At 38.7% G+C, this 27978-nt stretch overlaps 3 protein-coding genes across 5 annotated transcripts; 2 read left to right on the top strand and 1 right to left on the bottom strand.

Moving 5' to 3' along the window:
• Positions 1 to 1253: 1253 nt before the first annotated feature.
• lman2la (lectin, mannose-binding 2-like a) lies at positions 1254 to 10616 on the bottom strand. 3 transcript variants are annotated; one of them, XM_053618329.1, is made up of 9 exons: positions 9767 to 10616; positions 9302 to 9420; positions 8345 to 8462; positions 8167 to 8249; positions 7961 to 7993; positions 5658 to 5819; positions 5418 to 5532; positions 4602 to 4724; positions 1254 to 3932 (listed from the first exon to the last, which is right to left on the bottom strand). In XM_053618329.1, exons 1-9 carry the CDS (start codon positions 9891 to 9893, stop codon positions 3790 to 3792), a joined length of 1023 nt encoding a protein of 340 aa, XP_053474304.1. In that variant the 5' UTR covers positions 9894 to 10616; the 3' UTR covers positions 1254 to 3789. The 3 variants fall into 3 exon arrangements, with proteins under 3 accessions (XP_053474304.1, XP_053474306.1, XP_053474305.1); XM_053618330.1 differs by lacking the exon at positions 1254 to 3932 and having other exon boundaries at positions 4345 to 4724; XM_053618331.1 differs by lacking the exons at positions 9302 to 9420; positions 9767 to 10616 and having other exon boundaries at positions 8167 to 8456.
• Positions 10617 to 11340: 724 nt separating this feature from the next.
• Positions 11341 to 19103, top strand: mtfp1 (mitochondrial fission process 1). Its single transcript, XM_053618333.1, has 5 exons — positions 11341 to 11703; positions 11812 to 11911; positions 14878 to 15005; positions 16453 to 16685; positions 17177 to 19103. The coding sequence occupies exons 2-5, from the start codon at positions 11842 to 11844 to the stop codon at positions 17241 to 17243; spliced, it is 498 nt and encodes a 165-aa protein (XP_053474308.1). The 5' UTR covers positions 11341 to 11703; positions 11812 to 11841; the 3' UTR covers positions 17244 to 19103.
• A 1568-nt stretch (positions 19104 to 20671) lies between these two features.
• LOC128603308 (uncharacterized) lies at positions 20672 to 23803 on the top strand. Its single transcript, XM_053617615.1, has 6 exons — positions 20672 to 20808; positions 20895 to 20962; positions 21540 to 21720; positions 21833 to 21938; positions 22038 to 22117; positions 22586 to 23803. The coding sequence occupies exons 1-6, from the start codon at positions 20672 to 20674 to the stop codon at positions 22764 to 22766; spliced, it is 753 nt and encodes a 250-aa protein (XP_053473590.1). The 3' UTR covers positions 22767 to 23803.
• Positions 23804 to 27978: the final 4175 nt, after the last annotated feature.

The following is a 27978-nucleotide window of genomic DNA, read 5'->3' as shown; positions in this document are numbered from 1 at the left end:
TTTTGTAAAGCCATTTTTGCCTGATACTCTCGTTCCAAGTAGGACAGAATTTCTGTCACACATCACAACTGACTATTTTAGCTTCATAATCCATTATATCATTAAGTTCATGTACACGTTTAATTTCTTTGTTACTTATTTGTTACTTAGCAGAAGCAGTCGTCAAAGAGCACAGAACTGTTCATTTTCTTTGTTGCTGTCACTTAGATCAAGCCAAAAAAAATAAAGAAAGAAAGAAAAGGATGGTGAAATGTGGGGGAAAAATCTGAAAATCACTGAAGTGTGTGGAAAATTCTAACATTAGGGGTTAGTAAGAAGTTGGCTGTGTACTCTTTGTATTTTATTTTTGTAATAAAATCAATATGGCACAAGACTGTTTACATGATGTCTTTATCAAGCCTGGATCAATTACATAACGCTGATTATAATTAGCAGCATACAAACCAGGGTAAGATGAGCTTTGAGTAAGCATGAACAAAGCACTTCTGTCATTTCTGTAAACTTTCCAGAAAACACGCTCAGTAGCAGCTCTGTGTGTGTCGTCGTGCTTCTGTTGAATTTCCTCTCAGGAACTCTACAGCTCTTGGCACAAACAATGAAGTGATCGAGTCGCATTCAGAAACGTCGCCTCAGTGACACAAGTGACCTTTTTGGCTCTGGCACATTGTCAAAGAGAGACAAAAGTCATTTTATGTTGAACATGGATGGAAAGAAAGAGTGCAAGAATGCTTCCCAGATCCATGTGCACTTGGCAACCAGAATTGTTGACTGGTTGTTATTTTAGTATATAATATTAATCAAAGTCCATAGAAAAAAAACACCCATTTCTAACTTATAGCAACCCCTAGTGGACTAATGCTGTAATAAGTGGTTCATGGTCTTAGTGGTGTCTATTAAATTTATTAGAGTTAAAATGTCTCATTTATTCAAATCTCCATAAAGACTAAAACACAATAGGGATTTTCCCCAGTCACAGTTGATTATTTTCCTATAAAAGCATGTCCCAAAGTATTTAATACCAGATCAATTTACCAATGCAAACATTTCATTATTAATTAAAGAATGACTCATATTATTATTTTTTTTTAATCTATAGTGGATATAAAGTTTACACACCCATGTTAAAATGGTGTGTGTGTGGATTTTTTATGAAAAAAAAATGAAACCAAGATAAATCATTTTAGAACATATTCCAACCTCAATGTGAAATTACAACATATAAAAATTAAGTGGAAAAACAATCAAACGTTTGAGGGAAAACATAATATATCATTTATAATTGTATAATTATAATCACATTCAAGCTGTCATCAATGAAACTATTCTGAATAACCCCAAATAAATATCAGCTGTTTCTGTAGGATTTTCTAGACATCGTCTTGGTTTCATCCGACTGCTGACTGCTGTCAAAAGGTATCGATCAGGAGAGGGGTATAAAAGAATTTCCAAAACATTAGATGTACTATGGAGCACCTTGAAGGCCATCAACCATCAAGCAGAGAAAACGGCGTACCACGATGACATCACCAACAACAGGACGTCCCTCTAAAATTTACAAAAGGATAAGACAAAAACTTACCAGCGTATCTGCTAACAGACCCACATCAACATTAAATGAGCTGCAGGAATATCTGACAAGTACTGATTACTCTGTGCATGTGAGAACAGTCTTCGCATGTCTGGGTTATGGGGTAGGGTGGCTAGACAGAAGCCCTTTTTCACACACACAAAAAAAACAAAACTCAACTAAATCATCCCAAACCATGTGGCAAAATCTGCTATGGTCTGATGAGACCAATTCCAAAAGGAATAGTTATTCAAAAATACAACCACATCACCAAAAGGAACACTATACCCAAGGTGGGGCATGGTAAATGGTCTGCACTTATATAGTGCTTTTATTCAAAGCGCTTTACACTGTGTCTCATTCACCTATTCACACACACCAATGGTAGCAGAGCTGCCATCACTAACTTGACATCTGGAGCAACTTGAGGTTCAGTGTCTCACCCAAGGACACTTCAGCACGTGGCGTCACGTGGGCCAGGAATCGAACCTCCAACCCTATGATTAGTGGACAACCCGCTCTACCACCTGAGCCACAGCCAGCCACACAATTACCAGCCACGTTTAGTGCAAAACTTTCAAGTGTCTACTATTAAGCTGAAGATGAAAAGGAATTTCACCTTTCAGTATGGCGATGATCCAAAGCATACATCCAAAGGAATGGCTTAACCAAAAGATCAACGTCCTCTGTTCTGAAGAGTTTCCTGTGTTGGAAAACTTAAAGGTTCAGCTTGACCTCTGAGTCTTATAAAGTTCTGATAGTGGAGACTCCTTCCAAAAATGCTCAGTAAACCTCTCCTCACAGAAGTCTTCATGTCATCGTATCAGCAATCATGTATGCAGTCAGATATTAAGCTTGTGGAACAAAGAAAGGTCATGTTTATTAACATTGGAGCTAACTGGATGTGTTTATAGAGTTCATTCATAAACTTCAGTTTTCTGATTTTATTTTACTCCAGTTTACTCTCTGATGGGAATACAGTTTTAGTCAATAAAAATGATTTAAGCAGCACTTCTGATAAAACTGTAACAGGAAAAAATTCAAACAAAAGTTTTTTTATTAATAAAATACTGTTCCACACAATAAATGATGCTTTCCTTCCGTGTGTGAGGTTTTCAGTCAGTTACAGTCAGTGCAGAGTTCCTAAACTCAACATTCAACACAAGAACACATGTGAGACTACATGCAATACACTGCCGGTGTAAAGGCAGCACCCCATATAATCAGACAAGGAAAAAAGGTTCTGTTTGCTTGCCATTAAATTTACAGGTTTATAAGAATTCAAACAGTACATCATCAATCACCCCCATCAATCACTCGGTGGCGTCCACGCTATATTTGTACGCTCGAATGAAATATTCGAGACATTATTTCTGCTCCTTTTTTTTGGTTTTTATAACCATTTCACATTACAGAGGATACCTATTTTTTTCCCAACAATTTTAAATAAAAATCATGTCATGATGCAAATTTTTCATCTGATTTTATAGTTAATGAAACGTTTTAGAAACTTTTGCCAACAAACATTTTTAGTTAATAAACTGCAGCTTGTAGGTATATCAGCCTACAATATTTGTGAAAACTGGACAAAGAATTGGATAAATTATTGTCAAATATCTGAAATCTACCAGTGATTAAGTTTTTTCTTAAAAACACACTTGTATAAAATTCCAATCAAACCAGCCATTTCTGAGAAACAGTTATTTGACTGTCATAGCACCCCCTAGTGGTCACATGACATATTTGCTTACAAGTTTTCTAAAAATCCAGCATCATGATGACAACACATGGATTGAATTAATATTGGCCAACAAGGCAAATTCCTTTGTCAATATTGTTTTGCTTATCAACGTGGCATATAATACAAAACAACAGCAAAATAACAATTCAGAATATCGTTTCATAAATATCGGGGCTGTAGTGGAAAAAAAACAGTCAAGGCCGTTTCCTATTTATACTTAAAACATCTGTCTTATACGAGAAATACTTTCAATCTTATAAAGCCCTGCTGGTTTGGGGTTGAATCCCAATTCCCACGTTGCTTTGCTCTTAGCGTTTAAAACTCCTTTGTTCTCATGGCTAAGTCTTTCATCGGTCCTTTTTTTGTGCACAAAATCAAACCCGTTTGCTCAGTGTGCACCGATACTGGGGGCGTTTTGGAGCTCGTGAGCCCATCGAGCCCAATCCAGAAGTTCTAGTCACGGTTTCAATCTGCTGAGAGCTCAGTAGAAGCGTTTGCGTCGGCTCTCGTTCCAGTGGCTGTAAACCACAATGCTCACAACAATAAGAAGGAAGAGGCCCAGCATGGAGAAGAGCACGGTGAAGAAGATAGCGATACTGCTCATTCCTTCGCCTTCCTCGTAGCCTGCGAGAGAAAGAAAGAGAAGTTTTGCTTGCTGTTTTATGAAACGGATCATCTGAAAACCAAATGTGTTTTGTAGTGATGCCCAAAAAATTTCAGAAAAAGGTGATATGACGACTGATATTGCACCATGCACTAAATCTTCCACTAATGCAGCTCAGCCACTGCAGCGATTCAGCTACCACAGACACACACTAATGCTTCCTTCTTTCTAGGGGTGCCATTTATTTTGTCCTAACTGAATAGCTAGCCTTATTTGTCTTCATTTCCGGATTTCTTTCGGATCGCTTTCTTTCAAGTCATTAATATAAAAAGTCTGAGTTAAACAAAAAATTTTCAGTTGCATGCATAACTGAAATAACTAAGCTACGTGAAACAGACAACACGCGTATATATAAAATGCACGCCACTGATGTCATTTGGAGTCTATGGATCAAAGGTTCACATTTACATTGACTCACGAGCTTTTTGTACGATACGAACGTTTTTTTCCATACGGGATTTCCCCGAATACCTCACTTCTTATGTAAACGCTCCTGTAAAAACGGTTTACGGATCAATTTGTTCGTATCCAGCTGCCTTATGAGATACTTCTGAGAAGTATCGTTAACGTTATCATCTGCCTAATTACTGTGAAGTTGTTGCTGAGGATTAATATAAATTCCGCCTTACTCCTGATTAGCTCCATATTGTCCACACTTGGAACTGTGATCTCTTCTTCATCGTCTTCTTCCTTTAGTTTACTCCGGAGTACTGTCAGCTGGTACAGCTTCAGAGAGATGAGATCATGGTTGTCTTTTTTTTTTTAAAAAAAACAAACACAATTTTTATTGTTAAAACCAAACATGTCATGGCAAGTCGTAATCATTCATAAAGCTTAACTGGCCATGATGTTATGACACAAATATAGCGCATCCACAATGATCCACCAATAATGTAGTAAATTTTTGAGCATAATGTGGTAATGTTTTATGCAGTTTATTATACCCTACTACATTATGTGCACAAATGTATTACATTATACATGTATATGTACGCGTGTACTGGATAAGAATTTAATTACGTTATAAGCAGATTATTATTACGGAGAACATTTCGTACCAGTGAGAAAAGCAATCACAAACGCTATTGCTTTTCATTTGTGACATGTCATCCACGTAGTGATGAAACTTGAAATGCAGTGCGACGAGGAATCACGTTCACTTCCGCCACGTAGTCAGCGTTTAACTCGTTAATGTAGCCCTCAGGCTGATTGATTGTCACTGAAGCAATCAAGCGATATCAAAGCAGTGCAAAGAATAAAAAAAAAAGCGTTTGGGATGTTTCCGTTTCACATTTCTCACTGCCGTGATTGCTTTTAAATGTGGATCACGTTCATTTTTGACACGACTTCAGCGTTTCATTCTTAGAAATGAAATTGTATTTCACACTAGTTCACCAGCATGAGTTGCTACAGTGCCTATTCGAGACTATGGGAGAATGTTTTACCCGAGAGGTCTCCGGTGATGGCCGAGGCGCCGAAGTAGTAGCCCTGAGGTAGCCGCACACCCGGTATGTCCAGGCAGTCCCTCCATTCGTGCTGACCGTCGATATCGATCATGACCTGTACAGAAACGGTAGCAGCCGAAGTGAATGACTGATAAGCCACACCTTCGAAATACTTGCAATGTCAAAAGAGACTATCAATAGACTATGGTGTTCTCTTGGAGCGTCTCCTGCACTTCTCACCGTGAGTCTGCGCCGGACGTATCTGATGAAGAGGAAGGTGTCGTGTTTGAGGTTGCGCACCATGGCGTTGCAGCCGCCCAGCTCCGTGGGTCTGCCGTCACGCTCGTGATCGTAGCTGATCGTGCCGTTCCCCACCATGGCTAATACGTACGGGAAGATCCTCTGTAATGCACGACAGAAAGAGGGTTAAGTTAAAACATTTCTATAGAAACGAACTCCACATGAGTTTATACCGAAAAGCCAGCTGCACAAGAAGTCTGCAGTGGGATTGGGGACTGTGGCCATTGTTTAAAATAGGAAATCCATTCAGCAAGACAAGCACTAAGCAATTAGTTGTAAGGAGTTGTTTTTTAAGAGTATCATTATATCGACACGGTTCATTGAGTCATATAAGGAATGAAACACTTCAAGACACGACACGTACGGTGGTGAGTTACTGTTACCACTTCAGAGTTGATTATTTTACCAATAACAGCAAATCCTAGTGTTGTATTCCTTTTATACCACAGTAATAAATCTGCAATCGCTAACAATTTCTTATTCATTAATGAAATACTCATGAGATAATAATGATAATGATCATAAGTCTTTATTGATCACATATACATTACAGCACAGTGAAATTCTTTTCTTCGGATACACTAGCATGTTAGGAAGTTGGGGTCAGAGCGCAGGGTCAGCCATGATACAGCGCCCCCTGGAGCAGAGAGGGTTAAGGGCCTTGCTCAAGGGCCCAACAGTGGCAGCTTGGAAGTGCTGGAGCTTTAACCCCCGACTTTCCGATCAGTAACCCAGAGCCTTAACCGCCAAGCCACCACTGCCCCCCTAATAATAATACTTTATATCGGTTTATAGTTGCATTCACGGTTAGTTCCTGTTACCTTTAACAGCTATACATTAACAGTCATTCCCTCACCAGCCTGTCTTTTTTCTCTTTAGGTTAATAAGACATGTTCATGAAAGATTTTTTTGTGGCAGAAAACCTAAAGTTACAGCTTTACTTCTGACTGTTGTAAAGCGTTGACACTGGAGACTCCTTCAAAAATGCGATGCAAATATCTCTTTACAGAAAATGTCACCATTTCCCTGTGAAAGAGCTGTTACTATAGAAACGATAACGCAGAACGAACACGATAATACAGTATACTGTAAACCTGTAATCTGCATTCGAGAATTCAGCAGTGCTGTGGTATTATTAGTTTCCTTTCAGCAGTAATATTATGATAACACAATAACTATAAATAATGAATTTATATCACTATAATAGTGCAATGTACACCGATCAGCCACAATATTAAAACCACCTGCCTAATATTGTGTAGGTCCACCTTGTGCAACCAAAACAGCTCTGATCCGTCGAGGCACGGACTCCACAAGACCTCTGAAGGTGTGCTGTGGTATCTGGCATCAAGACGTTAGCAACAGATCCTTTAAGTCCTGTAAGTTGCGAAGTGGAGCCTCCATGGATCGGACTTGTTTGTCCAGGACATCCCACAGACGCTCGATCGGATTGAGATCTGGGGAGTTTGGAGGCCGAGTCAACATCTTGAACTCTTTGTCATGTTCCTCAAACCGTTCCTGAACAAAGTTTGCAGTGTGTCACGGCGCATTATCCTGCTGAAAGAGGCCACTGCCATTAGGGAATACTGTCACCAGGAAGGGGTGTGCTTGGACTGGAGCAATGTTTAGGTAGGTGATATGTGTCAAAGTAACATCCACATGAATGCCAGTATCCAAACTTTCCCAGCAGAACATTGTCCAGAGCATCACACTTCCTCCGCCGGCTTGCCTTCTTCCCATAATGTATCCTGGTGCCATCTCTTCCCCAGGATGTGCCCATTGTAGGTGCTTTCAGTGGTGGACAGGGTGTCAGCATGGGCACTCTGACTGTTCTGAAGCAACGCAGACCCATACACAGCAAGCTGCGATGCACTTGATAGACACCTGTCTATCATACTCAGCATGAATTTGTTCTACAGTTGCTCTTCTTTGGTATCGGACCAGACGGGTTAGCCTTCGCTTCCCATAACTGTTCACTTGCTGTCTAATATATTCCACCCCTTGACAAGTGCCACTGTAATGACGTGATCAATGTTATTCACGACACCTGTCAGTGGTTTTTAACGTTATGGTTGATCAGTGTACAGTATATGCTCCATACTACACAAGCTAACTGGATTCAATTATTGTGAAAGAAATAAGGATATTTAGGTATATTGGCTTGACTGTGATTGTGTGTGGATTAACAGCAAAACAAAGCAATTGCAGCTTAAGCCAAACACAAATTTGTATCAGAGATGTACCTGTGTGCGAGGGGTGTACCTTTTCTTCTGAGCCTGAATGCAAAAGAAATGCAAAACAGAAACAGATTATCATCCATTACATATAAGGACGAGCACTAAAACTCTGATTTACTCTCTTCTAATATTGCATTATGGGAACGATTATTGTTCTGCATCAGAATAACGCTGTGGTACGGTATGACAGGAAATATTACCAAGAATCATACCTCTATATGTTTTTCCTCGTTAGGGTAAGTATCTACGAACAGACCTAACCCTGTAAAGAAATCTTTATTTCCAAACACTGGGCCTGTAACGATATCAGTGGGGAAATGCTGAAATGATTCGGACATGAATACAATTTATACTGAATGTTGTGTATCTTCACAGGCATTAGTGCTTTACCTTTCTGCATCCGCTCTTTTGTGTACCACACCGCCAGACCGTCTCCATTCAGGTTCTTCTTCCCGTGACCATGGATCTTAAAGTGCACCTGCAGTTCCCAGTCTTTCAAGTGACACGGCTACACACACACACACACGAATACGTATTCAACATCATTAAAAGGAAAGTGTTTACTGCTGTGTAGTATTCTGTAGAACAGTTTTGCATCTTTCATTAGCAGTTTTTTATTCGGTAAAAATAAACTATGATGGACACACATTTACCGAATAATTTCCTCGAGGCGCATCAAACAAATTCATATGACTTTGCCTCAACAAATCATCCATACATCCATCTTCTATACCGCTTATCCTACAGGGTCGCGGGGAACCTGGAGCCTATCCCAGGGAGCATCGGGGCACAAGGCGGGGTGCCAATCCATCACAGGGCACAATCACATACATCACATACGATCAGCCTACCATGCATGTCTTTGAAATGGAGGAGGAAACCGGAGTACCCGGTGAAACCCCTGGATCACGGGGAGGACATGCAAACTCCGCACACACAGGGCCGGCGGGAATCAAACTTTCAACCCTGGAGGTGTGAGGCGAACATGTTAACCGCTAAGCTACCGTACGCCCCTTGACAAACAGACAAAATAGAAATGGCGGAGGGAGCCATTTGTTCTCTAGAACACGTGGGATTTATTCGTGAATGTTCAATTTGCAGTCTTGGATGGCAGCTTCTACATACACACAAGAGACAAACTACAAGCGACATGAGCGACTTGTCACTTGCTAGACGGAATGTAGGGTTAAGAATTAAAGCGCTGTCACTTTAGGTAGACATGAATCCCTGCAAGCGTTGCTATCAGCACTTAGAAAGTGAATCATTTGCACAACTAATGATCACATATTGATTATATGTCATTCAGGGTGGATTTTTCCTTTAATGGATGGGAGATGTGATACTCACCATGCGGCTCCACACTGCCCCCTGCTTGCTTTGCATATCCGGAGTGAGGCGCACCTGATCGGTGGTTACCATGGCATCACCCATCAGCTCCCAGTGGGAAGATCCGGAAGAGCCGATTCCTGATTCAATCATAATCAGATTCAGATTAATCAACCTTTCCATTAAAGCCTTTGCTGGTTGTTATAAATCTTATAAACCTAGATTCATCATGCAGCATGGATGCATGTTGGTTTTGGAAGACAAGCAACAACAACAACAATGCACGAGCCTATTATATCAGTGTTGCTGGATATAGAGATGCTCTATTAGAGCTCATTAAGTTATCTCTACTACGTACATTAAAAACACTAAAACAGCAATCTAAAATATGCCAAACTGAACACATATCTTATCACGGAACCATCTAGAACATGTATATGCCCAATATTTATATGAAGGGGCATGATGCATGACACCGGCTCCTACCTTGGTATGGCTTCGACAACGAATATTCTCTCTTTAGAAACTCCTCCATTTCATGGCCATCATCAGACAAGCAAGATTTTAAAGACGCAACGAATATCACACAGAGTGTCAGCATAACTGTAGCCATTTTTCCCCCGACACATTCACTCTCTCCCCTATGTGTCTTCAGCGATAATGTAAGGCGGCAGCCATCGTATTTCTAGCACAATCCACTGAGCGCTTCCCATTGGCTGCGCTCATTACATGGCGCATTTCTATTGGTGCGCCGGCCAATCAATCAAATTCCACACTCAAACGTTCAGCCATTCTACTGGTCTCAGAACTTAAAAAAATAATGAACTAATAAATCATTTATTTTGTGCAGTCTTACAAAAAGGAGAGAGTAAAATACAAGATCACACACACACATTAATTCGTTATTATTATTATTAATTATTAAATATTAAATCTTTGTTGTTACACAGACTGCAAATACATTGACATAAAATTTTGTTAAAATATCGTAGTATTATCATATGAAAATTAATTCTAAATTATATTTGAATGCTATTTTTTAATGTATTTCTATTGTATTTTTTTAAATCCACATTTATTTGTATAGATTATACAAACAACAGGTGTGTTCAACTTAATGCAGCTCGATGTTACCTGGATTTTGTACAATATTTGTTATAATATTTGTGTCATGTTAAAATTTCAGAATGTCATATTTATTCCACTTTTTATTTATTTATGTAGAAGAAAATTAATGGTCATTTAAATTTCAGACATTTCAAATGACATTTCAAAAGCAATCTGCACCCATAATATGCATGGTCAATTATTATTATTATTATTATTATTATTATTATTATTATTATTATTATTATTATTATGGTGGGGGGCATGATGGCTTAGTGGTTAGCATGTTTGCCTCACAACTCCGGATTTGAGGGTTTGACCCTCCACCCTGTGTGCACGGAGATTGCATGTTCTCCCCGTGCTTTGGGAGTTTCCTCCGGATACTCTGGTTTCCTCCCCAGTCCAAGGACATGTGTTGTAGGCTGATAGTCCACGCCTTGTGACCTGAGTCCACTGGGATAGGCTCCAGGCTCCCCTGCAACCTTGTATAGGATAAGCAGTACAGAAGATTATTGTAAAGTAATTGATTAATTACTTTATTATTATTATTATTATTATTATTATTATTATTATTATTATTATTATTATTATTATTATTGTCTTCATGCATGCAGGTTGTGGCAGCACACTACTGGGGGAAAAAAGTGTCCGACTTGACGTCTGTCTTTTCATCTCCTTCCCCGATTATAACCTTCTACACTCTCAGACAGTCAAGGAGACTCAAAACACCTACATTTCTTATAATTATTACACTTTAATGGTTTAACATTACCTTAAATAATGAGCTACAGATACAGGCATCATTTTCCACACGATAAAATGTGTAGGTCTTATAATTACATAACACATTATTATAATTAATTTCACTATTTCTTCATAGTGAACAGTTTGTTCTTTGATCAAGTTCAATGAACCAAATCGTATCTTCCGGGTTGTATTACGTAACACTGACTAAGGGACTATCTCAAAATAGACGGGCCAAAAGGCTTTGGTGGGATCTGTGGCACAATAAAATACAACAAATTTACCATCTTTTAACCATCTGGTCTTCGAATGACCATTATTATTTTGAAGTTGCTTCCAAACTAACCTATTTTTTAGTCAAAATAAGCTTTTCTTTTTTTTTTATTAGCACACTTACAAGTTTGCTTGTAACCCTAACTCTAAGTTTGCATCCCTGCTTGAAATGCTGGAGTTATTTTTATTAAAGATGACTTATTAACGTGTCTAATAATTACTAATGTGTCTAATATCTATCTAGAGTGCAACTCTAGCAGCTCACAACTCTACAGTAGGTGAAGACGCCATAAATCCGGGTGTGTAATTTATAGATAGTCCCTTATTTTACAACGTGGCTCATTGGGCGACGCTGCTGCAATACAGTGTGCCTTGACTCTCGAGTGTGTTTTTATTTCTTCCGGCAGTGTGTATGGAAATGTACTAACGCGGAACCAATGGATCCCATACCGGAGACCGAGAGTCAAAAGGTCGACATTTATAGGGACACATGGGTTCGGTATTTGGGTGAGTTTAATTTAGCGTTTCCTAGGTACAATGTCATGTATAGGTTGTTAAGTGAGACTTGGTGGATGTAGGCTATATTTTGAATGCATGCTAGCTGTGTATGGCTAACAGCTGTATGAAGCCATTGATATATGACTTAATGCCAAGGTCAGTCTAGCGTAGCAGGGTGTTTGAATCAGGGGTGCCAAAACTTTTAGCACGCAGGGGAAACTTACGTTCCACTGTATATTTATTTTTCCACCGAAAATCTTATGAGCCATACAGTTTTCTTTCATACTTTACAACAACAACAACAACAACAACAACAATAATAATAGATCAGTTATTAATACACAGTTGTTAAACTTTAAGAAAATTAACTTCCTAAAAAGAAACTAGTTTCATTTGAAACATTTCATTTCTGTCAACAGGGCTTAAAATGAAACTATATTAACTCAACAACTATAAAAAAAAAATAACTTTTAAAAACAGTTCATTATGAATCCCTGAGGCCCACACTGTAGCCTTATAGGTGTTGATTACAGTAAAACACCTTGAAGCACAATAAATATATTTATATTGAACTATTTGTGATGTGTTTAGTGATTGTGGTGGTAATCTGAGGGTCGGTGCTGTATATTTACGTTATTCCTGTAAGAAGTTAGCAGATATGTTGTGTCGAAGTCGTAGAAAGACATTGGCAGTGCAGTTACAATGGAGGTCAATAGGAGAGAATATTCAACAATCTCAAACATGACATGATAACAATAGGTTTTTGCTGTTCTGAGCCAGAGAGTCTTTTCTCAATATGAAATCCAGTGTAGAAGCAGCGGAGACATTGACGTGAACGTTGGACTCGGAAGTTCAAGAATGTTCTGCAGGTGTACGCCGCGGTTGTGCTGAGTTATGGCGGTGACTCGTCACTGCTTTTTAGCAATCTACGAGACGGAGTTGCCGGTGATATTAGCATGAAAGTTGACACTTTGGAACTTGATCTGTTCGAGCAGAGTGTACAGATGAGGAGGTGAGAGAGCTCGACAGAGTAAAGTACTAAAGCGCCGCAGCATCGCTCTCTCCAGGTAGACATGAAGTCAAACGGTATTGTGGGTAATTTAGCAAAACCAAGGTGAAAGTCAAGACAGAATTTCATTACATAATAAATCTAGGTCACAAGTTAAACCTTCAGGGTGGATTTTTTTTTTAACATTTTGAATTATTTTACAGTGAGGCCTAATGTAATGTACGTTTACGTTTATGGCATTTGGCAGGCACCCTTATCCAGAGTAGGGATGGGGCGATAGCTTATCGTTTTCACTATACCGGTAAAAATTCTACCCACAATAAGAATAAGTCTTCGCGCGATAATAACGATAGAGCCTAGTCGATGGCGTGTTTCTATGTGCGACGGTGTGCGACCCGTGCGCAGCTCACGTGCAGAGCGAAAGCAAGTACGATGGAAGGCGGACGTGAAGCTGAAGAGCAGTTTATCGCTAAACGAGGAGCTACTGTACCTCTACAATCTGGAAGTGGTTTGGTTACAGAAAATCATGTTTACTTTTAGATTGAATGTTTGTGTTTCTGTGGCTCTCAAGACTGCATGCAGCTATCACCTGTAGCCAAAAACAGTGGTGCATGGTACTATATTTATATTGTTACTGATATCGTTATCGCAATAAATATCAGAAAATATCGTGATCTAGTTCATATCGCCCATCCCTAATCCAGAGCGACTTACATTTATTTCATTTATACATCTGAGCAGTTGAGGGTTAAGGGCCTTGCTCAAGGGCCCAACAGTGGCAGTTTGGCGGTGATGGGGTTTGAACTCGTGACCTTCTAATCAGTAACCCAACGTCTTAACCACTGATCTAACACTGCTCTGCTGTACAGTGAGTACAGCTTTCAGGGACACTGACATTTAGTCAGGGTGACTTTGATATCTGCTGTGTTACTAAATTAGGTACCGTAGTCTACATCATGCACCATAATTCTCTCTCTCACACACACACACATACACACACCACACAGTTCTACTCTCCTGTGCTGAATATGAAAACTCTTAAACATGTCCATTTTGTACTGTTATGTGAAAGTGGGTTAGTCAAATTGCGGTCTCCTATATATTTGGTTAGGTAACACATGCTGGCACTGTGACCTTGTCCAGCCCTGGAGGCTCACTGCTATTCAGTGTGGTGTCTGCCTTAGTGCTCTATATACTGCAGATCGCTCCTAGTGCATGACACAGGATTGAAACCTGACTCTGCAGGTAGGATATAAGAAGTCTGTAGAAATCAGTAGTGTTGATATTTATGGAAATGAGATAACGTGCTGTTAGATTAAGCAGTATGTACATATGTGTATATTTGCACTATTTGATAGATTCTTTTGTACAGAGGATATTTATTAGTGAGGCAGGATCCGATCTGCGCCTGTGACTGAGCAACGTCTCAGAACTTTGGCGTCTGTACTGGAGCAAAAATTCCAAGATTGGGACTGAACAATATTAAAAAATAAAAAAATAAACTAACAAGTTTAATCTAACAAGTAATTTATCTAGATTGTTTTGATAGGCAATAATACAAAACTACTACTTTCCTATGTAACTGGAAAAGGGGGGGCTTTAACTTTGACATGACATTTAAAAAAAAAAAAAGCCGTGTCAGATGACCAGGAAGTGCTGTTTGAAAAAATAATTAGGACGTATACCTTCTTTGTCTTTAATCGTTTTGCTAATTATTCTCTTTTATTTATTCATTTATTTAAAGTAACTGCATTATCCTGGTCAGGGTCATGATGGCTCTGGAGCCTATCCCGGGAACACTGCGAGGCAGGAATGCACCTAGAGGCAATTTAGCATATCCGATCCACCTACAGGCATGTTTTTGGGAGGTGGGAGGAAACCCACACATACACAGGGAGTAACCTGAGGGTTTCGTCACAGTATTGAGGTTTAATTGCTGTTGTTTCTCACTTCTGTGCTCCCACAGGATATGCCAACGAGGTGGGCGAGGCATTTCGTGCCCTTGTGCCTGTCAGCATGGTATGGGCGAGTTACGCCATCGCTACGGCATATGTGTCAGCTGACGCAGTGGATAAAGGCAAGAAGGCAGCTGTGGTAAGTGTTTAGATATCTGTGAAATGACCTTTATAGACAATTATACACACAGAACTAGAACACTGAGCACACTACCGTTAACTGTATTGCTACAAAAAACAAGATTTGGTTCTATTCAGAATTTCCTTCATACATGTAGTGGAGAGAGATTAGCTGTGACGATATCTGTCAGCGATTCCTGATACCAATATCAGTCGCCTCATGCCTACTCGGTAATGGACACAGATTTACCTGCTGTACACATGGCACACACACTCACTGGACGCTTTATTAAGTGACAGCAGCATAATACATAAAATCTTGTAAATACAGGTCAAAGCGTCAGTTAATGTTCACATCAAACAGCAGAATGGGGAAAAATGGGAACATGGCACCGTTCTTGCTAGAGTTCAACCGACAGTGGATTTTACCGATACCGATGACTAAGTCGGGGGGTACCTGTCGATAACCGATTATTCAACCAATAATTTTTGAAATTGATACTGAATGAAAACATAGCACTCAAAAGTAAAATATTGCAGAACTTTATTACAAAAATAAACAGTACTGACTGTACCATGAAAACGTACAGTATTTTTAAAATGAAATAAATATTAATATAGATGAACTATTAATAAATATTAAAGTAAATAAAAGATATACGTAACACTCCAAATGACAAATAAAACTCGAGCCATCCAAAATGAATCAAAAAACACTTCAAAAAACACAACAGAATTTGTCAGCGATAGTTTTTATTTCGCCTCTAGAGGCCGCTCTCGTACTGTATAATGACAGCGGACCCTTCGGAGCTGCTCCGCAGCGGATGCAACCGGGAAAAACTATCGGTGTGGATTTTTCCTGATAACCGATAGTTCTAGCATTCAGTTATCAATGACGATTAATCGGCAAAAAAAACAACCGTTTGGTCGACGTCTGGTTATTGCTATTGGACGGGTTGCGTATTTTAGAAACTGCTGATCTCCTGGGATTTTCAAGGTCTGAGGAGACTGGCCAGACTGATCAGCATTGACAGGAATGTTATGGTAATGCTTTAAACTGTTTACAACTGTGGTGAGCATAAAGGCATCTCAGAAAGCACAACACACTGAACCTTGAGGCAGGTGTACTACAAGAGCAGAAGAGCAAGAAGAACCTGTCAGTCAAGAACATGAATCTGAGGCTACAGTGAGCACTGGTTCAACTGGACAATTGAAAGATAAATGTATGAACATACACGTGTTCCTATTAAAGTGGCAGCTGAATTTATATATACCACACGTTTGTGTAAAAAAAAACAAAAAACTGTCATGAACGTACACGTTAAAGTATGGCATAAATGGGTGCTCAAAGATAATCTGATCAAATCTGTTGTGCATCTTTTAGAGTTTTAGTATGAGAGAATGTATAAGAGAGAACATTGTAAGAAGAAATTGTGTTGAAATGAAGTTTAATGCTGTGTGTTAAGGCTCACGATGATCACCCGGGGAAGACTACACGTGTAGCTGTGGCCGTCGTGGACACGTTCGTGTGGCAGGCGTTGGCGTCTGTAGCCATTCCCGGCTTCACCATCAACCGTGTGTGTGCTGCATCTCTCTACCTGCTGGGCAAAACCACGCGCTGGCCTTTACCCGTGCGCAAGTGGACCACCACTGCCATCGGCCTTTCTACTATCCCTTTCATTATTAAACCCATCGACAGGTGTGTGTGTGTGTGTGCGTGTGTGTTTTGAATCGAAACATTCACCTGATTATACAATGTGCACAATCATATAAATGAATAATTTTTTTGTTAAAATGAATAGTAGTACTATTCATTGTTTCCTATTCATTTATACAGTTACTTATCTTCTAATAATTCTTTGTTTTTTTTAATTTTTTGCTTTGTAAACCTTTGCAAAATTATTGGCACCCCTGATTAAAATAAGCCGAAATTGAGCTATAATATTGAATGTTATTTTTTAGCTGGAACTAAAAAATTTTGAATTTCTTTAATTAAACTAACATTCTGATTAGTTATGCCTGTATGCTTCATATAAGTATAGAGCCAAATCTTGGCAATCTTTTGATTTATCAAGGCTTTCGAAACTCTTTGTACTGAATGCTCACTGGTTTTACACGCATGGAAATGGATTATTTGCATTTGTATGTGAGCTTCTTCATATTAGAGTTTGTGTGTGTTTCTGTCTAAAGGTCTGTAGACTTCCTCCTGGACTCCAGCTTGAGGAAGGTGTACGGTGGAGGAGAAAAGCATGAATGAAGACCAGGGAGCCGACGTGAAGCCGATGTACACACGTCCACGTGAAACCTCACCAGATCACAGCAGCAGCAGGGGCCGATTTTTCATTTCCATATTTCATAATGTTTCACCATGACGCACAACCTCATCGAGTTTCTAGGGGCGTACCGATACAGCATACCCATAGTTTGATACGAGGCCCTCGATCCGATTAACAGATTCATTATACTGCATAAAAAAAGTAGACCATTTTTCATAAAATACAGCATATATACAATCTGTCTGAATTGAACATACAAACTTATTATTCTTATTCTTATTATTATTATTCAGGTGATGCTTATTTTTACTGTATTGAAACTGTATCGAGACACCACCATAAGATATCATATCGAATTTGAATTTTGTGTATAGTTACACTCCGATGAGTTTCATATACTGTAAGAAGCACAACACTAATGGTGATGTGTGATAATGCTGAAAAAAACTGTTCTGGTGTAAGAAAAAAAAAAAGTTACCAGTATAGCTGGCTTCAACATTTGATAGGTGTACATCACAACATGAACAAATAGAGTCTCTTGCACAGGACCTCAGTTCCCTAGTGTTACTTGGTGTCTTTTATTTCTTTCCTTTTTTTAAAAAAGTATTTTAAATAGTATCATATTGGAAGCTTTTCCTCAGACAGTTATATTTGCCTTGCTAATCTTTAGTCTAATATACTCATAGATAAAAACAATGAAAACATTATTGTACAATGTATATTAATTTTCTATACCTCACATAATTGGTGCATTATATGCATAATTGGTAAGATTTGACTTAGTTGTACCTCGCGCATTATATCGAAATGTCCAGATGGTTATCGGAACAGATTAGTAAGAAAGTTTGTGAGAGCACACTATGCAAAAGACACCAAGCCATAAGTTGCTGATTCTAGCAAAAACTGTATAAAATAAATAAATAAATAAATAAATAAATACAAGATGTGAAACCATAATTCGTCCCAGCAAAGAGTTGGCTGTGATGCCAACAACAGAAATAGTAAATATTTTTGATTCTGTAGGTGAACTTTATTACTTTCTATCTTTCTGAATATTCACATATCTAATTTGGATACATATCTTATACATGCATTTATGACTACTCAAGAAGCATAAGGGAAACAGTGTTTTATTTGTTTACATGGTTTTTTTTTAAAGGAAATGTTTGTTTTCATGTTATAGGGCATCAAATATATCAGTATGAAATGTGACGTTGAAAATTAGAAGGGTTTATTTTTTTATTAATAAGGTGTTCATTTTTAGCTGCTCTATGATAACATTTGATTTTTTTTTTTTAAAGATGCTTTCGTTGAAAAAAAAAGAGGATGTTTTAATATGTAATAAAACAAACAAAAAAAAATGCTGTAACAAAGTCCATAATAAAGTGAACTGTAAAGAAACTAGGCTGTTAATTGATTCCTGCTGGAACCTGATGTTTAATGGTTATTAGTTGGAAGTGTGTCCCAAACAATTGTCTATTTTACTATTTAAAAACAAAACAAACAGAGTTTTATGTTAAAACGTTGTACAGTTTTTTCCACAGAAAAAACACCATTCCATTTCTAATAAGCAGAATTTAGATCCTTGTCACCGATGTTTATGTATATACAATCTTTACTGAAATTTGCTGCCATTGCATCTGATCTAATCTGATCCTACTACAGTACATCAAACTGATCATCACTCCTGTTCTGATGGTTTGTAAATTTCCCTTTGTGTACCATCTTTATGATTTACAGCGATAACGGCGGTCATTTTCCCATGAATTTCTATACACTTCATTCACATGGCAATTCAGTGCGCTTTTAATAATCACTCCTATTTCAGTAACTTGTCAATTTTACTAATTTTATGTAAAAAAAAAATAAATAAATAAATTTAAAATAAAACACTTTTTCCCATTTACTTTTAGAGCATTTATATTTGCCATAATAATTTAAGCTTTTTTTTTTTTTTTTACTCGCCACCCAAATATGTTTCAGGCTTTCTCTATTTTCTAACTTTCGGCTTTGTAACACGTGATTCCACCTCGTTATTTAGAGAAGATAATTGACTATCAGTCCTGAGAATGTGATTGGATGACTGAAATAGCTCCGCCTTAGCCCTTACCTTAAGTAGTAAGGTCATTAAGTACCTACTCCACTGTTTCCACGTCACTGGCTGGCATGAAGATGATTTTAATGCAGGGTATTTTGGTGGTGCTTTTTGTAGTCTCTACTTTTGAGCAGAAAGGTAAAATGATGCATTTTATGTTGTTTGAATCACTTTTGCTTGCAAAGGAATGGTGTAAAACTTGAAAAATGTCCAAAAATCAGCCAACTGCAAAGCAGGCCACTGGGTTTCAATTTTAAATCATAGTTTGTTCATTTCCAGTTGAGGATGGCTTGATAGATCCTTTTTTTTTTTTTTTTTTTTTTTATAAATATAATAATTCTTGGGTGCATTTGACATTTATGACTTTAAAAGCCTTTTTCTGGTCATAAATCTAGTGACTGACTGTTCAGCTAATGGAGTCACCATTCAATGGAGGCCGGAGTTAAGCCAGGTCCAAAAACTCGACCCTTCAAAAGCTCGTCTGGGGAGTTGCCCACCCTCGAGTATGTCTATGGAAGATGATACACTGCTGTTCTCCGTCGGGTTCCATGACTGTGGTTTTAGAAAACTGGTAATATACTTGTTCTGTGTGTGCATTTGTGGAGTTTGCATAAAACTTCAAGAGACATCTAGGTCCTTTTGAAATTTTATGTGGTGGTGATAAAAATCACTTCAGTTAGACTTGCTGTACCAACATCAGTCCAATAACATGGCTTTCTGAAAATCTGAGCCATCGTGCAATGTGTTTTTGGCAGTCCTGAGCCAAGAATCATGTTGGTGCTTAAAAGAATGGCTTTAAAAACTAGTTGAAGATTAGTTACTAACACTGTAGGTGCTCACAATGGCTAAAGGAATAATCCACCTTAAATGATTTGCATGCACAGACCTGTTTGTCTATTTTCACTTTAGTTTGTGGTTTCCTACATTACCCAAAATGCCTATAATGGCAGGATTTAGCCCATGCTTCCTCTCTACTGAAACAGTTACTATGTTTATATGCACAACAAAATCCATTTATGGTCTATATTTGGGTGACGGACATGTTCCGAATATGATGTTTGTGTACCGGAGTATTCCAGTACACATGGCTTTTGTAAGTATCCTGATCTACACATGCACTACTCCTTTCCTGCTGTTATTTCAAGATGAGATTCAAGATGCTGCCAGTGGTTATAGAGTATGCTCAGTTATTATTTTTGGAATGGGTGGGAATCAGAATATTGTCTTAATCAGAATCATAAAGCAAATCAGAGCTGTTTCAATATAAATGTCAGGGTGGGGTTTCCTTGTAATGAGTTATGAATAACTTCTTGTATGATAACAGACTGCCAGATTGTAACTGGTTCCTTTCAGGTGAGTGAGGACAAAGTGATGTACACCAACCTGCTGACTTATAGCCTGGATGCTGGACTTCCTCCGATCACTGAGCTGGTGGCATGTGTTTATGATTTGTAAGCGGTTCATTTTCAAATAATGTCTTGATCGATGTCTGGTGGATGTGTGTTGGTTTAATATTCTGGTGAATGTTATTGAACAGATCTAGCAACAGCACTGACCTGGATAACGTGAGAAACGACCTTGTCTTCACTCTGGAGTTGATGAACAGTGAGTGATGAATCTTCAATGCTTAGTTGTGCTTCATGCAAAATTTGTTGGAATTCTGATAGTATATTCTCCTTATTAGTGTCTTTACTAGTTATGTTCTTGGTGACTTGTATAACCATAGTCAAACTCTACCAAAATAGAATGCTACAATAAAGTTTTGTTTTTTTTTTTACTGGTACTAACTTGTTGAGCGGATTAGTTTGACGTGCATGCCCTGTGGCTATAAACTTCCTGACACTAGTTTGTCGTCTAATCTTGGATGCATGTAATGAATCTAGAGATGGTGTTTATTTTGTGAGATCATGATTAACACACTTCTGCAACTGTATACAAAATGGGGAATGTAAATAAAGGGGATTTTAGCCTATTAACAAATTTGAACCAAAAGCTAATCTATTCTCAGAGCTCTAATGGGTTAAGCGTGATTCAGGGCTACTTTATCTGTTTTTTAAACTTCTTATAAGACTGGCTCATCTTAAATCTCTTATTTGGCATAGCTCTCTCTGTCTATGCAATTAGCACAGATTTGGGACAGAGTTGTAAACTGTAGAGATGTCACACTTTTTTTGTTTTATAGGTGATTTTGATGGGCCTGCTCCATCCACTATGTTCACATTCGGCACCAGAATTCCAATCCGGGCCAAAGTGGAACAGCAGGTCCTTGGGCCTTTGTGGATTTACCTGCAGTACTGCATGCTAGCAAACACTCAAGACCTCACTCAGGCCAGCCAGCTACATACAGTTATTTCTGATGATGGGTAAGCATTTTCTCCAGTTTCTAGCAGGAGACTGGTGTGGCTACTGATCAACTTTTAAAAAATTTACACCGGACTGAATGAATAAAATGTATTAACTGGGTTTATTTTAAAGGTGTCTCATAGAAAGCAAAGAAGGAAACGCAACGTTCTTGCCCAGACGAGAGCCCTCGGAAATCCTCCTTTATTTCCAAGCCTTCAAATTTGCCTCCGGAGAACAAGTGAGGACTGTTCTGTATCTAAATATAATATGGCTAGTGTGGGTTTTAAGATTTATTTATTTTAAATGAGTACATGATCCAAAAATTACAACTTTTCAGGTTTTCCTTCATTGTGACATGACGACATCTGATCTCCAGAGCTTTAGTGTTGATAAGAAAGCCTGCCAATACCAAAATGGGTAATCTGCACTGGCTACATGTTCGGTTTATTCCCATAGAAAAGAATATCATGCAATTACTTTACTGAATAGTTGTTCTTGGCTTCTTAATCAGAATTTCCTCTGAACTAAGTGTTTAGTACACCCAGTGTTGTGGGGTTATGCAGAGAACCTTGAAACAACAAGCTCAAGAACCCTTTGGAGTTCTAAATTCAAAGACTACATGTACATGCACGGTGCCCTTGAGGGTCCCTTGGATTGTCAATAGCCTTCTAAAGGTGTTCTACTTTAGAACTGGGCAAACCGAAGTTCCTCTTAGGAACAAACAAGGGAGTTTTTTCAAAATTTTAGATACTTCAGTTCTAAGCATTCAACTTGTTCTGCTGTATGGTTCATTGACCCCAGAGGACTGAAATAAAGAACGCTGGTGTGCTAAATAATACCTTTTTAATTTTTATTAAACAAAGTAAATAAACCTTAATGTTCTAGGTGGGGGTGGGAGCTTCTGGATGATCCAACCCGAAGTTATATCTGTAACTGCTGTGACTCTACTTGTATTCAACGAACTGGCTTTGAGTCTGGTATTGTAACTTTAGGATCAGTGGTGTTGGTGATGGTGTACTGTGCCTTTAGGAGTGCCGGTGTTGGTAATGGGGCTCTAAGTTTCTAATTCAGTTATCTGCTTCCCCAGTTGTAATGGCTTCCTGTTCGACTTTTTCCTCAAGGGGTATATACACGCCAGGTTCTTGGGCCTTTTACAATGGTTGACTCTCAACACAGTGCAGAAGATGAATCCACATTCAGGTCAGATGAAAAAGGTATGTATGTTAAGTGAACATTTGGAAGAGAACTTATGAGAATGATGGTAATGGGGCATTGTGTCTTTAGAATCAGTGGTGTTTGCAATAGGGTTGATCCTTTCAGATTGGTGGTGATGGGGCAGTGGTGTTGGTGATGGGGCACTGAGTTTAGGATTGGTGATGGGGCTCTAAGCATCTAGTTCAGTTATCTGCTTCCCCAGTCATAATGGCTTCCTCTTTGACCTTTTCCTCAAGGGATATATACACACCAGGTTCTTGGGCCTTTTACAATGGTTGATTCTTGACCCAGTGTATCCGATAAGTACATATTCTGGCCAGCTGAAAAAGGTCTGTGTATGTTAAGTGAACATTTGGAAAATAAAATATGCTATGTGACTTCTTGTTTGTTTAGGATTGGGAGTTCCTGTGTGGGTTGTGGGGCTTTCTGTTTGCCTGGTGCTGATGTTGATTGCTGGATCCATCGCTTCAAGCTACTACCTGTGTTTTTGGAGGGGTGGAAGGTTGGGATACAGACCAAGTCGAGAACTTCTGAATAAATATTAATCTTCTTGATTTAATGGTTCAAAAATAGTCTTTGGTGTCTCTTGTTTTGATGGTGTGTTGCCCATAGAAAGGAGGGTGTAGGGTTATCACTTATGATTCAGCTTCCAAGCCAGATAAAAAGCCTCATCAATTATTCACACCAGTGTAATGTCAGGGCAGCCCATGTTTACAGCAGCTGGAATGTGAGGCTCTTGAATACCATGGGCTGTCAGTGCTGCATTGAATCCACAAGGGGGCTCCACTAGCACTGTCGATCTCAATCATGCTTCTGTCTGGCTAAGAACCTGCAGGAACAGTTCATGCAGCCAGCATAAACATGAGCTGGCAGCCCTCCATTCTCTGGGGACGATCATGGCTGAATTTCTCAGCAGAAGGGTGTGCAAGGGGAAAGACAAAGCACAATGAAATTGAGAGATTTAGAAGTGAGAAATCCTATCAAGGACAGTATGTATTCACTCTTCCGTTGGATGATTGTGAATGTGCAGGTCAATGATTAGCTGCATTTTTAGCACTTCATCTTTGATTTCATTTATTTAACTCTTGTGCTCGTTCCAGGTAACTACATTGTAAATACTTTATGGTAAATTGCAAATACACCCAGCCTGGTTAATGCATATTTAAACTGGCCCTTGCAGTGTACTTGGAGAATCCAGTTCGAACTCATTTTAAACTTTTGTTCTAGATGTAAGTAGCATGTATCTGTATTCTAGGAAAATAAGTGCAATATTCGTATTTCTAATGAATACAATTTCAAAGTCAAATTCAAACTCTCTCTTTGAAATTTTTCAACACCAACATTCCTTCTCCTCTGCTCTGTTCTCTTCCACCCCTCCACCTCCTCCACTCTGCCTTGCCTTAGGGCTGCCTCCATGGCCTCATTAGAATAATGGGAATGCTGCTGCGACGGGCAGGTCGGTGGGGAGAGAGAGAGCAGGAGAGAGTAATGTTTTAATTCGCCCGCGCTAGTGTCGGGCTCCGGCTGCATCCAAACATTTATTATGAGGCTCCCTTGAGCAATATCATGTCGCATTAGGAGGCCTGAGGAGACAAAGAGCTGATGAATTGAATTAATCTGCAGAGCTTGGTGATAGATGGGCCTGTTCAGCCTGGCTGGGAGAATGGCCACATTGTTCATCTTTCACTTCAATGGCCAGAGAGCACTTTGATTTGAGCCTTGTATTGAAGTCCACAAGTGGGCAAGGAGGGGTCCTTTCTCACTCCTGCTTTAAACATGGCCATGGTGGATTTATGCTTGCCATGGTGCAGACCAACATAAACTTCTCTAGGATGGATGGTTTTGTTTCAGAGAAATAATTTATTTTAACCTTCCCTAATTCTCAGGGGTTTTTTTTTCTTCCCCTCAACATTCACCCAGAAACTATTAAAGGAATAATATACACTTTTTTTTTCTTTATCTAATCTTCATCTAAAACATCTGGATTACATGTGCATTTGCCACAAGCAAGAATTTTTGCAGGTTTTTGTTTTATTCTGAGAATACAGGTTTGATTACTAAGTCCAAGGGTAGCAGGTGAACTGTCAATAAGAATTAGATATCTAACACCAATACAAACTCGGACCATTGGACTTTGTCATGTCTGTCTCATCCAAAGACCTTTACTGTCAAAGTCTTAGTAAATCAGAACTTTTCAACATTGGCGCTTGTCGGTAAAATAATCATTCCGGATATTTACACCTTTTCAGAAATATTCCCCTTCTGAAAATAGTGTTATTTCTGAAAAGTCAAATTATACACGTTTTTAAAACATTTATTTTCAAAGACTAAAGAATTTAGAAAAATATATTTATTTTGCACGTAGTAATAAGTTTGTCAGAAATCGGTGCTGTCCCAAAACTTCCATTCTGAGTAAGACTGAAGTAAGCAGGTTTTCAGTTCTTTTCTCAGTATGGGCAAATACAGTGAGGTTCTTGTTCACATGCTACAGATCAGGTTGGGAAATGTTAAAGTACTCCTTTTAATGGTGACCCTGATGAGGATAAAGTTATTCTTAAAGATGAATGAATGATCAACAGTAGTGTGACCTTTGTGGTTATTTAGACACTGAGGGCATAAGTCTTGCATTTACACCTTTCCTCTATGGGTTGTCAGGGAAAATTATTCTGCAGTCAGTAGGGAAGAAGAGGTTATCCTGAAGCCAGTAATTTAAGGAGGTTAATTTATTGGGGTCAATTTCTGGCTCAGACCAGTCGTTCTGCCTAATGGGTGACACTGCGCTGCCCTTACAAATGCATTACAAGTTCAAATTGATTTTTATGTCTGATAATGTAAAAATAATGATTTACTGGAACATGGGAGAGGTTTGCTGAAAGTTCATTGTTACATAAATTTTTTTAACAAGGGTTTTATATCATTTTGTTTATGTAAAAAGTAGTGTACCAAGGGCACCAAGAAAAGCTTATACATGCATTATATTTTGGTGTGTTTATAAATAGTATGACTAGCCTGTGATATCCATATTTATGTCCTGTTATGTCATGTTTCCTTGATTCTTCCTCGGTAGGTGGCTAGTTTGAGTATTTCAGACACTGCGGGGAGGAAAAACATCTAGTGCGAGTCAGTTCTGCAGGCAGAAAAACCTTGTTGAGAGCGGGCAGAGGGCTTGTTCGAGTTGACAGGAAGGCTATGGTAGCTCAAATAACCACTCTTTACAATGTGTTCAGCAGAAAAAGCATCTCAGAATACACAACACGTTGAAACCTTGAGACTGTTGGGCTACAACAGCACAAGACCACGTTGGGAACCGCTTTGGACTCACCGAAACTGGAGAGTTGAAGATTGGAATAAGTCACCTGGTCTTTTTCCCAAAGGTGTGATCTGTAACTCTACTGGTCTCTTTGGTTTGTCTCTTTTGGGAAATTCTCGGAGGTTCTATCATCGGACCTTACAAAGTTTTTGCCCATATAAGAGATTTACAGCTAAGAACCTTTATCTATGAAAAGAACTATTGAGGAGCTGTTTTTTCCAAAAGTCTATTCTATAGAGGCTGGTTATTTATTTTTTATTGTATTTATTAATTGGATTTTGTGTAAAAACACAAGTGTAATGTCGTTGAGCAATATTTAATCAATCGATATTCCTGTAACAGCATGTCCCGAAGTGTATTATTCTTCTTATCCTACTGTGATTCGTCAATGCTTAAAAAAAATAATTATGTATTAAAGAACAACACATGGTTTATGTGTGTTTTATATAAAAAGAAACGTCCTCTCAGATTCAACTGCTTTTATTTCCAGCCAATTTCTGAACACGTGTAAATATTTGTCTTAACAGAAGATTCAACAACTGAGACATAAACTGAACGGGTTTCACAGATATTTGACGAACAGAAATGGAATAATGAAACTCTGGGGGGGGAAAGGGGGGCAATATTAAAAGTAACAGTCAGTATCTGGTGGCCTCTAGCTGCTTTAAGTACTACAGAACATCTCATCCTCATGGACTTCACCAGACGCATGGTTACATGTAATTTTCCACTGCAAGGACAATCAGCTGTCCTTCCTGTCTCCCTGTAGCACCGTCTTAGGCATCTTACATTATAGATATTACAGTTTATTGCTCTGGACACATCTGCAGTCCTCATGCCTCCCTGCAGCAGGCCTATGGCATGTTCACGCAGGTGAGCAGGCACCCTAGACATCTTTCTTCTGGTGTTTTTCGGAGTCAGTAGAAAGGTCTCTTTAGTGTCCTAAGTTATTGTAACTGTGACCTTAATTGCCTGTCGCCTGTAAACTGTTCGTGTCTTAAGGACTGTTCCACAAGTGCAATAAATATTAATGTTTCATTGAAAAAGCATGAAAAACCTCATTTTTAAGCTCCAGGCTCCCCGTGACCCTGTGTAGGATAAGCAGTACGGCGGATGGATGGATGGATTAATGTTGTTTAAGACAAGTTAGTTCCTGTTGTCATGTTTCCATGTTATAACAACTATCCCAGACCAGCCTCTCTTGTTTGTCTCTCTTAAAGTTAATAATAATAATAAATACAGCTTGTCATGTTCCCGAGAAAGAAGACCTCCATTCTGAAGACTTTCCAGTGAAGGAAAACCAAAAGATTTGCCAAAATGCTAAATAAAATATGTGGACTTTAATGAAACTTGTAATCGAGTAAGAATACAAATATTCATTTGGACTTGTGCTAAGGTAAAGTAGAAATCTCTTGGAATTAAAATGATAGTAATAATATCCAGTTACTTTCCACCGTGGATAAGTTTGAGCTCTGTGTACAAATAAATGTCACTTTTACCATAGAAATCGGTAGAGAAATGTGGAAGCGTACCTTGTTTAGGGGAGTTCTAGCCAGTTAGTCATATGAGAAAAAGACCTATAGGGATAAATGTGGTGGAATGTTCCTTGTCAAGCCATATTAGACAAATATTGGCTTCTCTATTCTTCAAGAAAACAACATCCATGTGGCTTCAACAGCCTGTCGTGAAACCAAACTATGAATGACTTCACTGATGCTTTTCATTTGGGCAAAATGGTGAGAAAAAGCCATTT

The sequence above is a fragment of the Ictalurus furcatus genome, chromosome 28, assembly GCF_023375685.1.
Source record: "Ictalurus furcatus strain D&B chromosome 28, Billie_1.0, whole genome shotgun sequence".
NCBI classification, from domain to species: Eukaryota; Metazoa; Chordata; class Actinopteri; order Siluriformes; family Ictaluridae; genus Ictalurus; species Ictalurus furcatus.
This window is presented reverse-complemented; position numbering and strand designations above follow the sequence as displayed.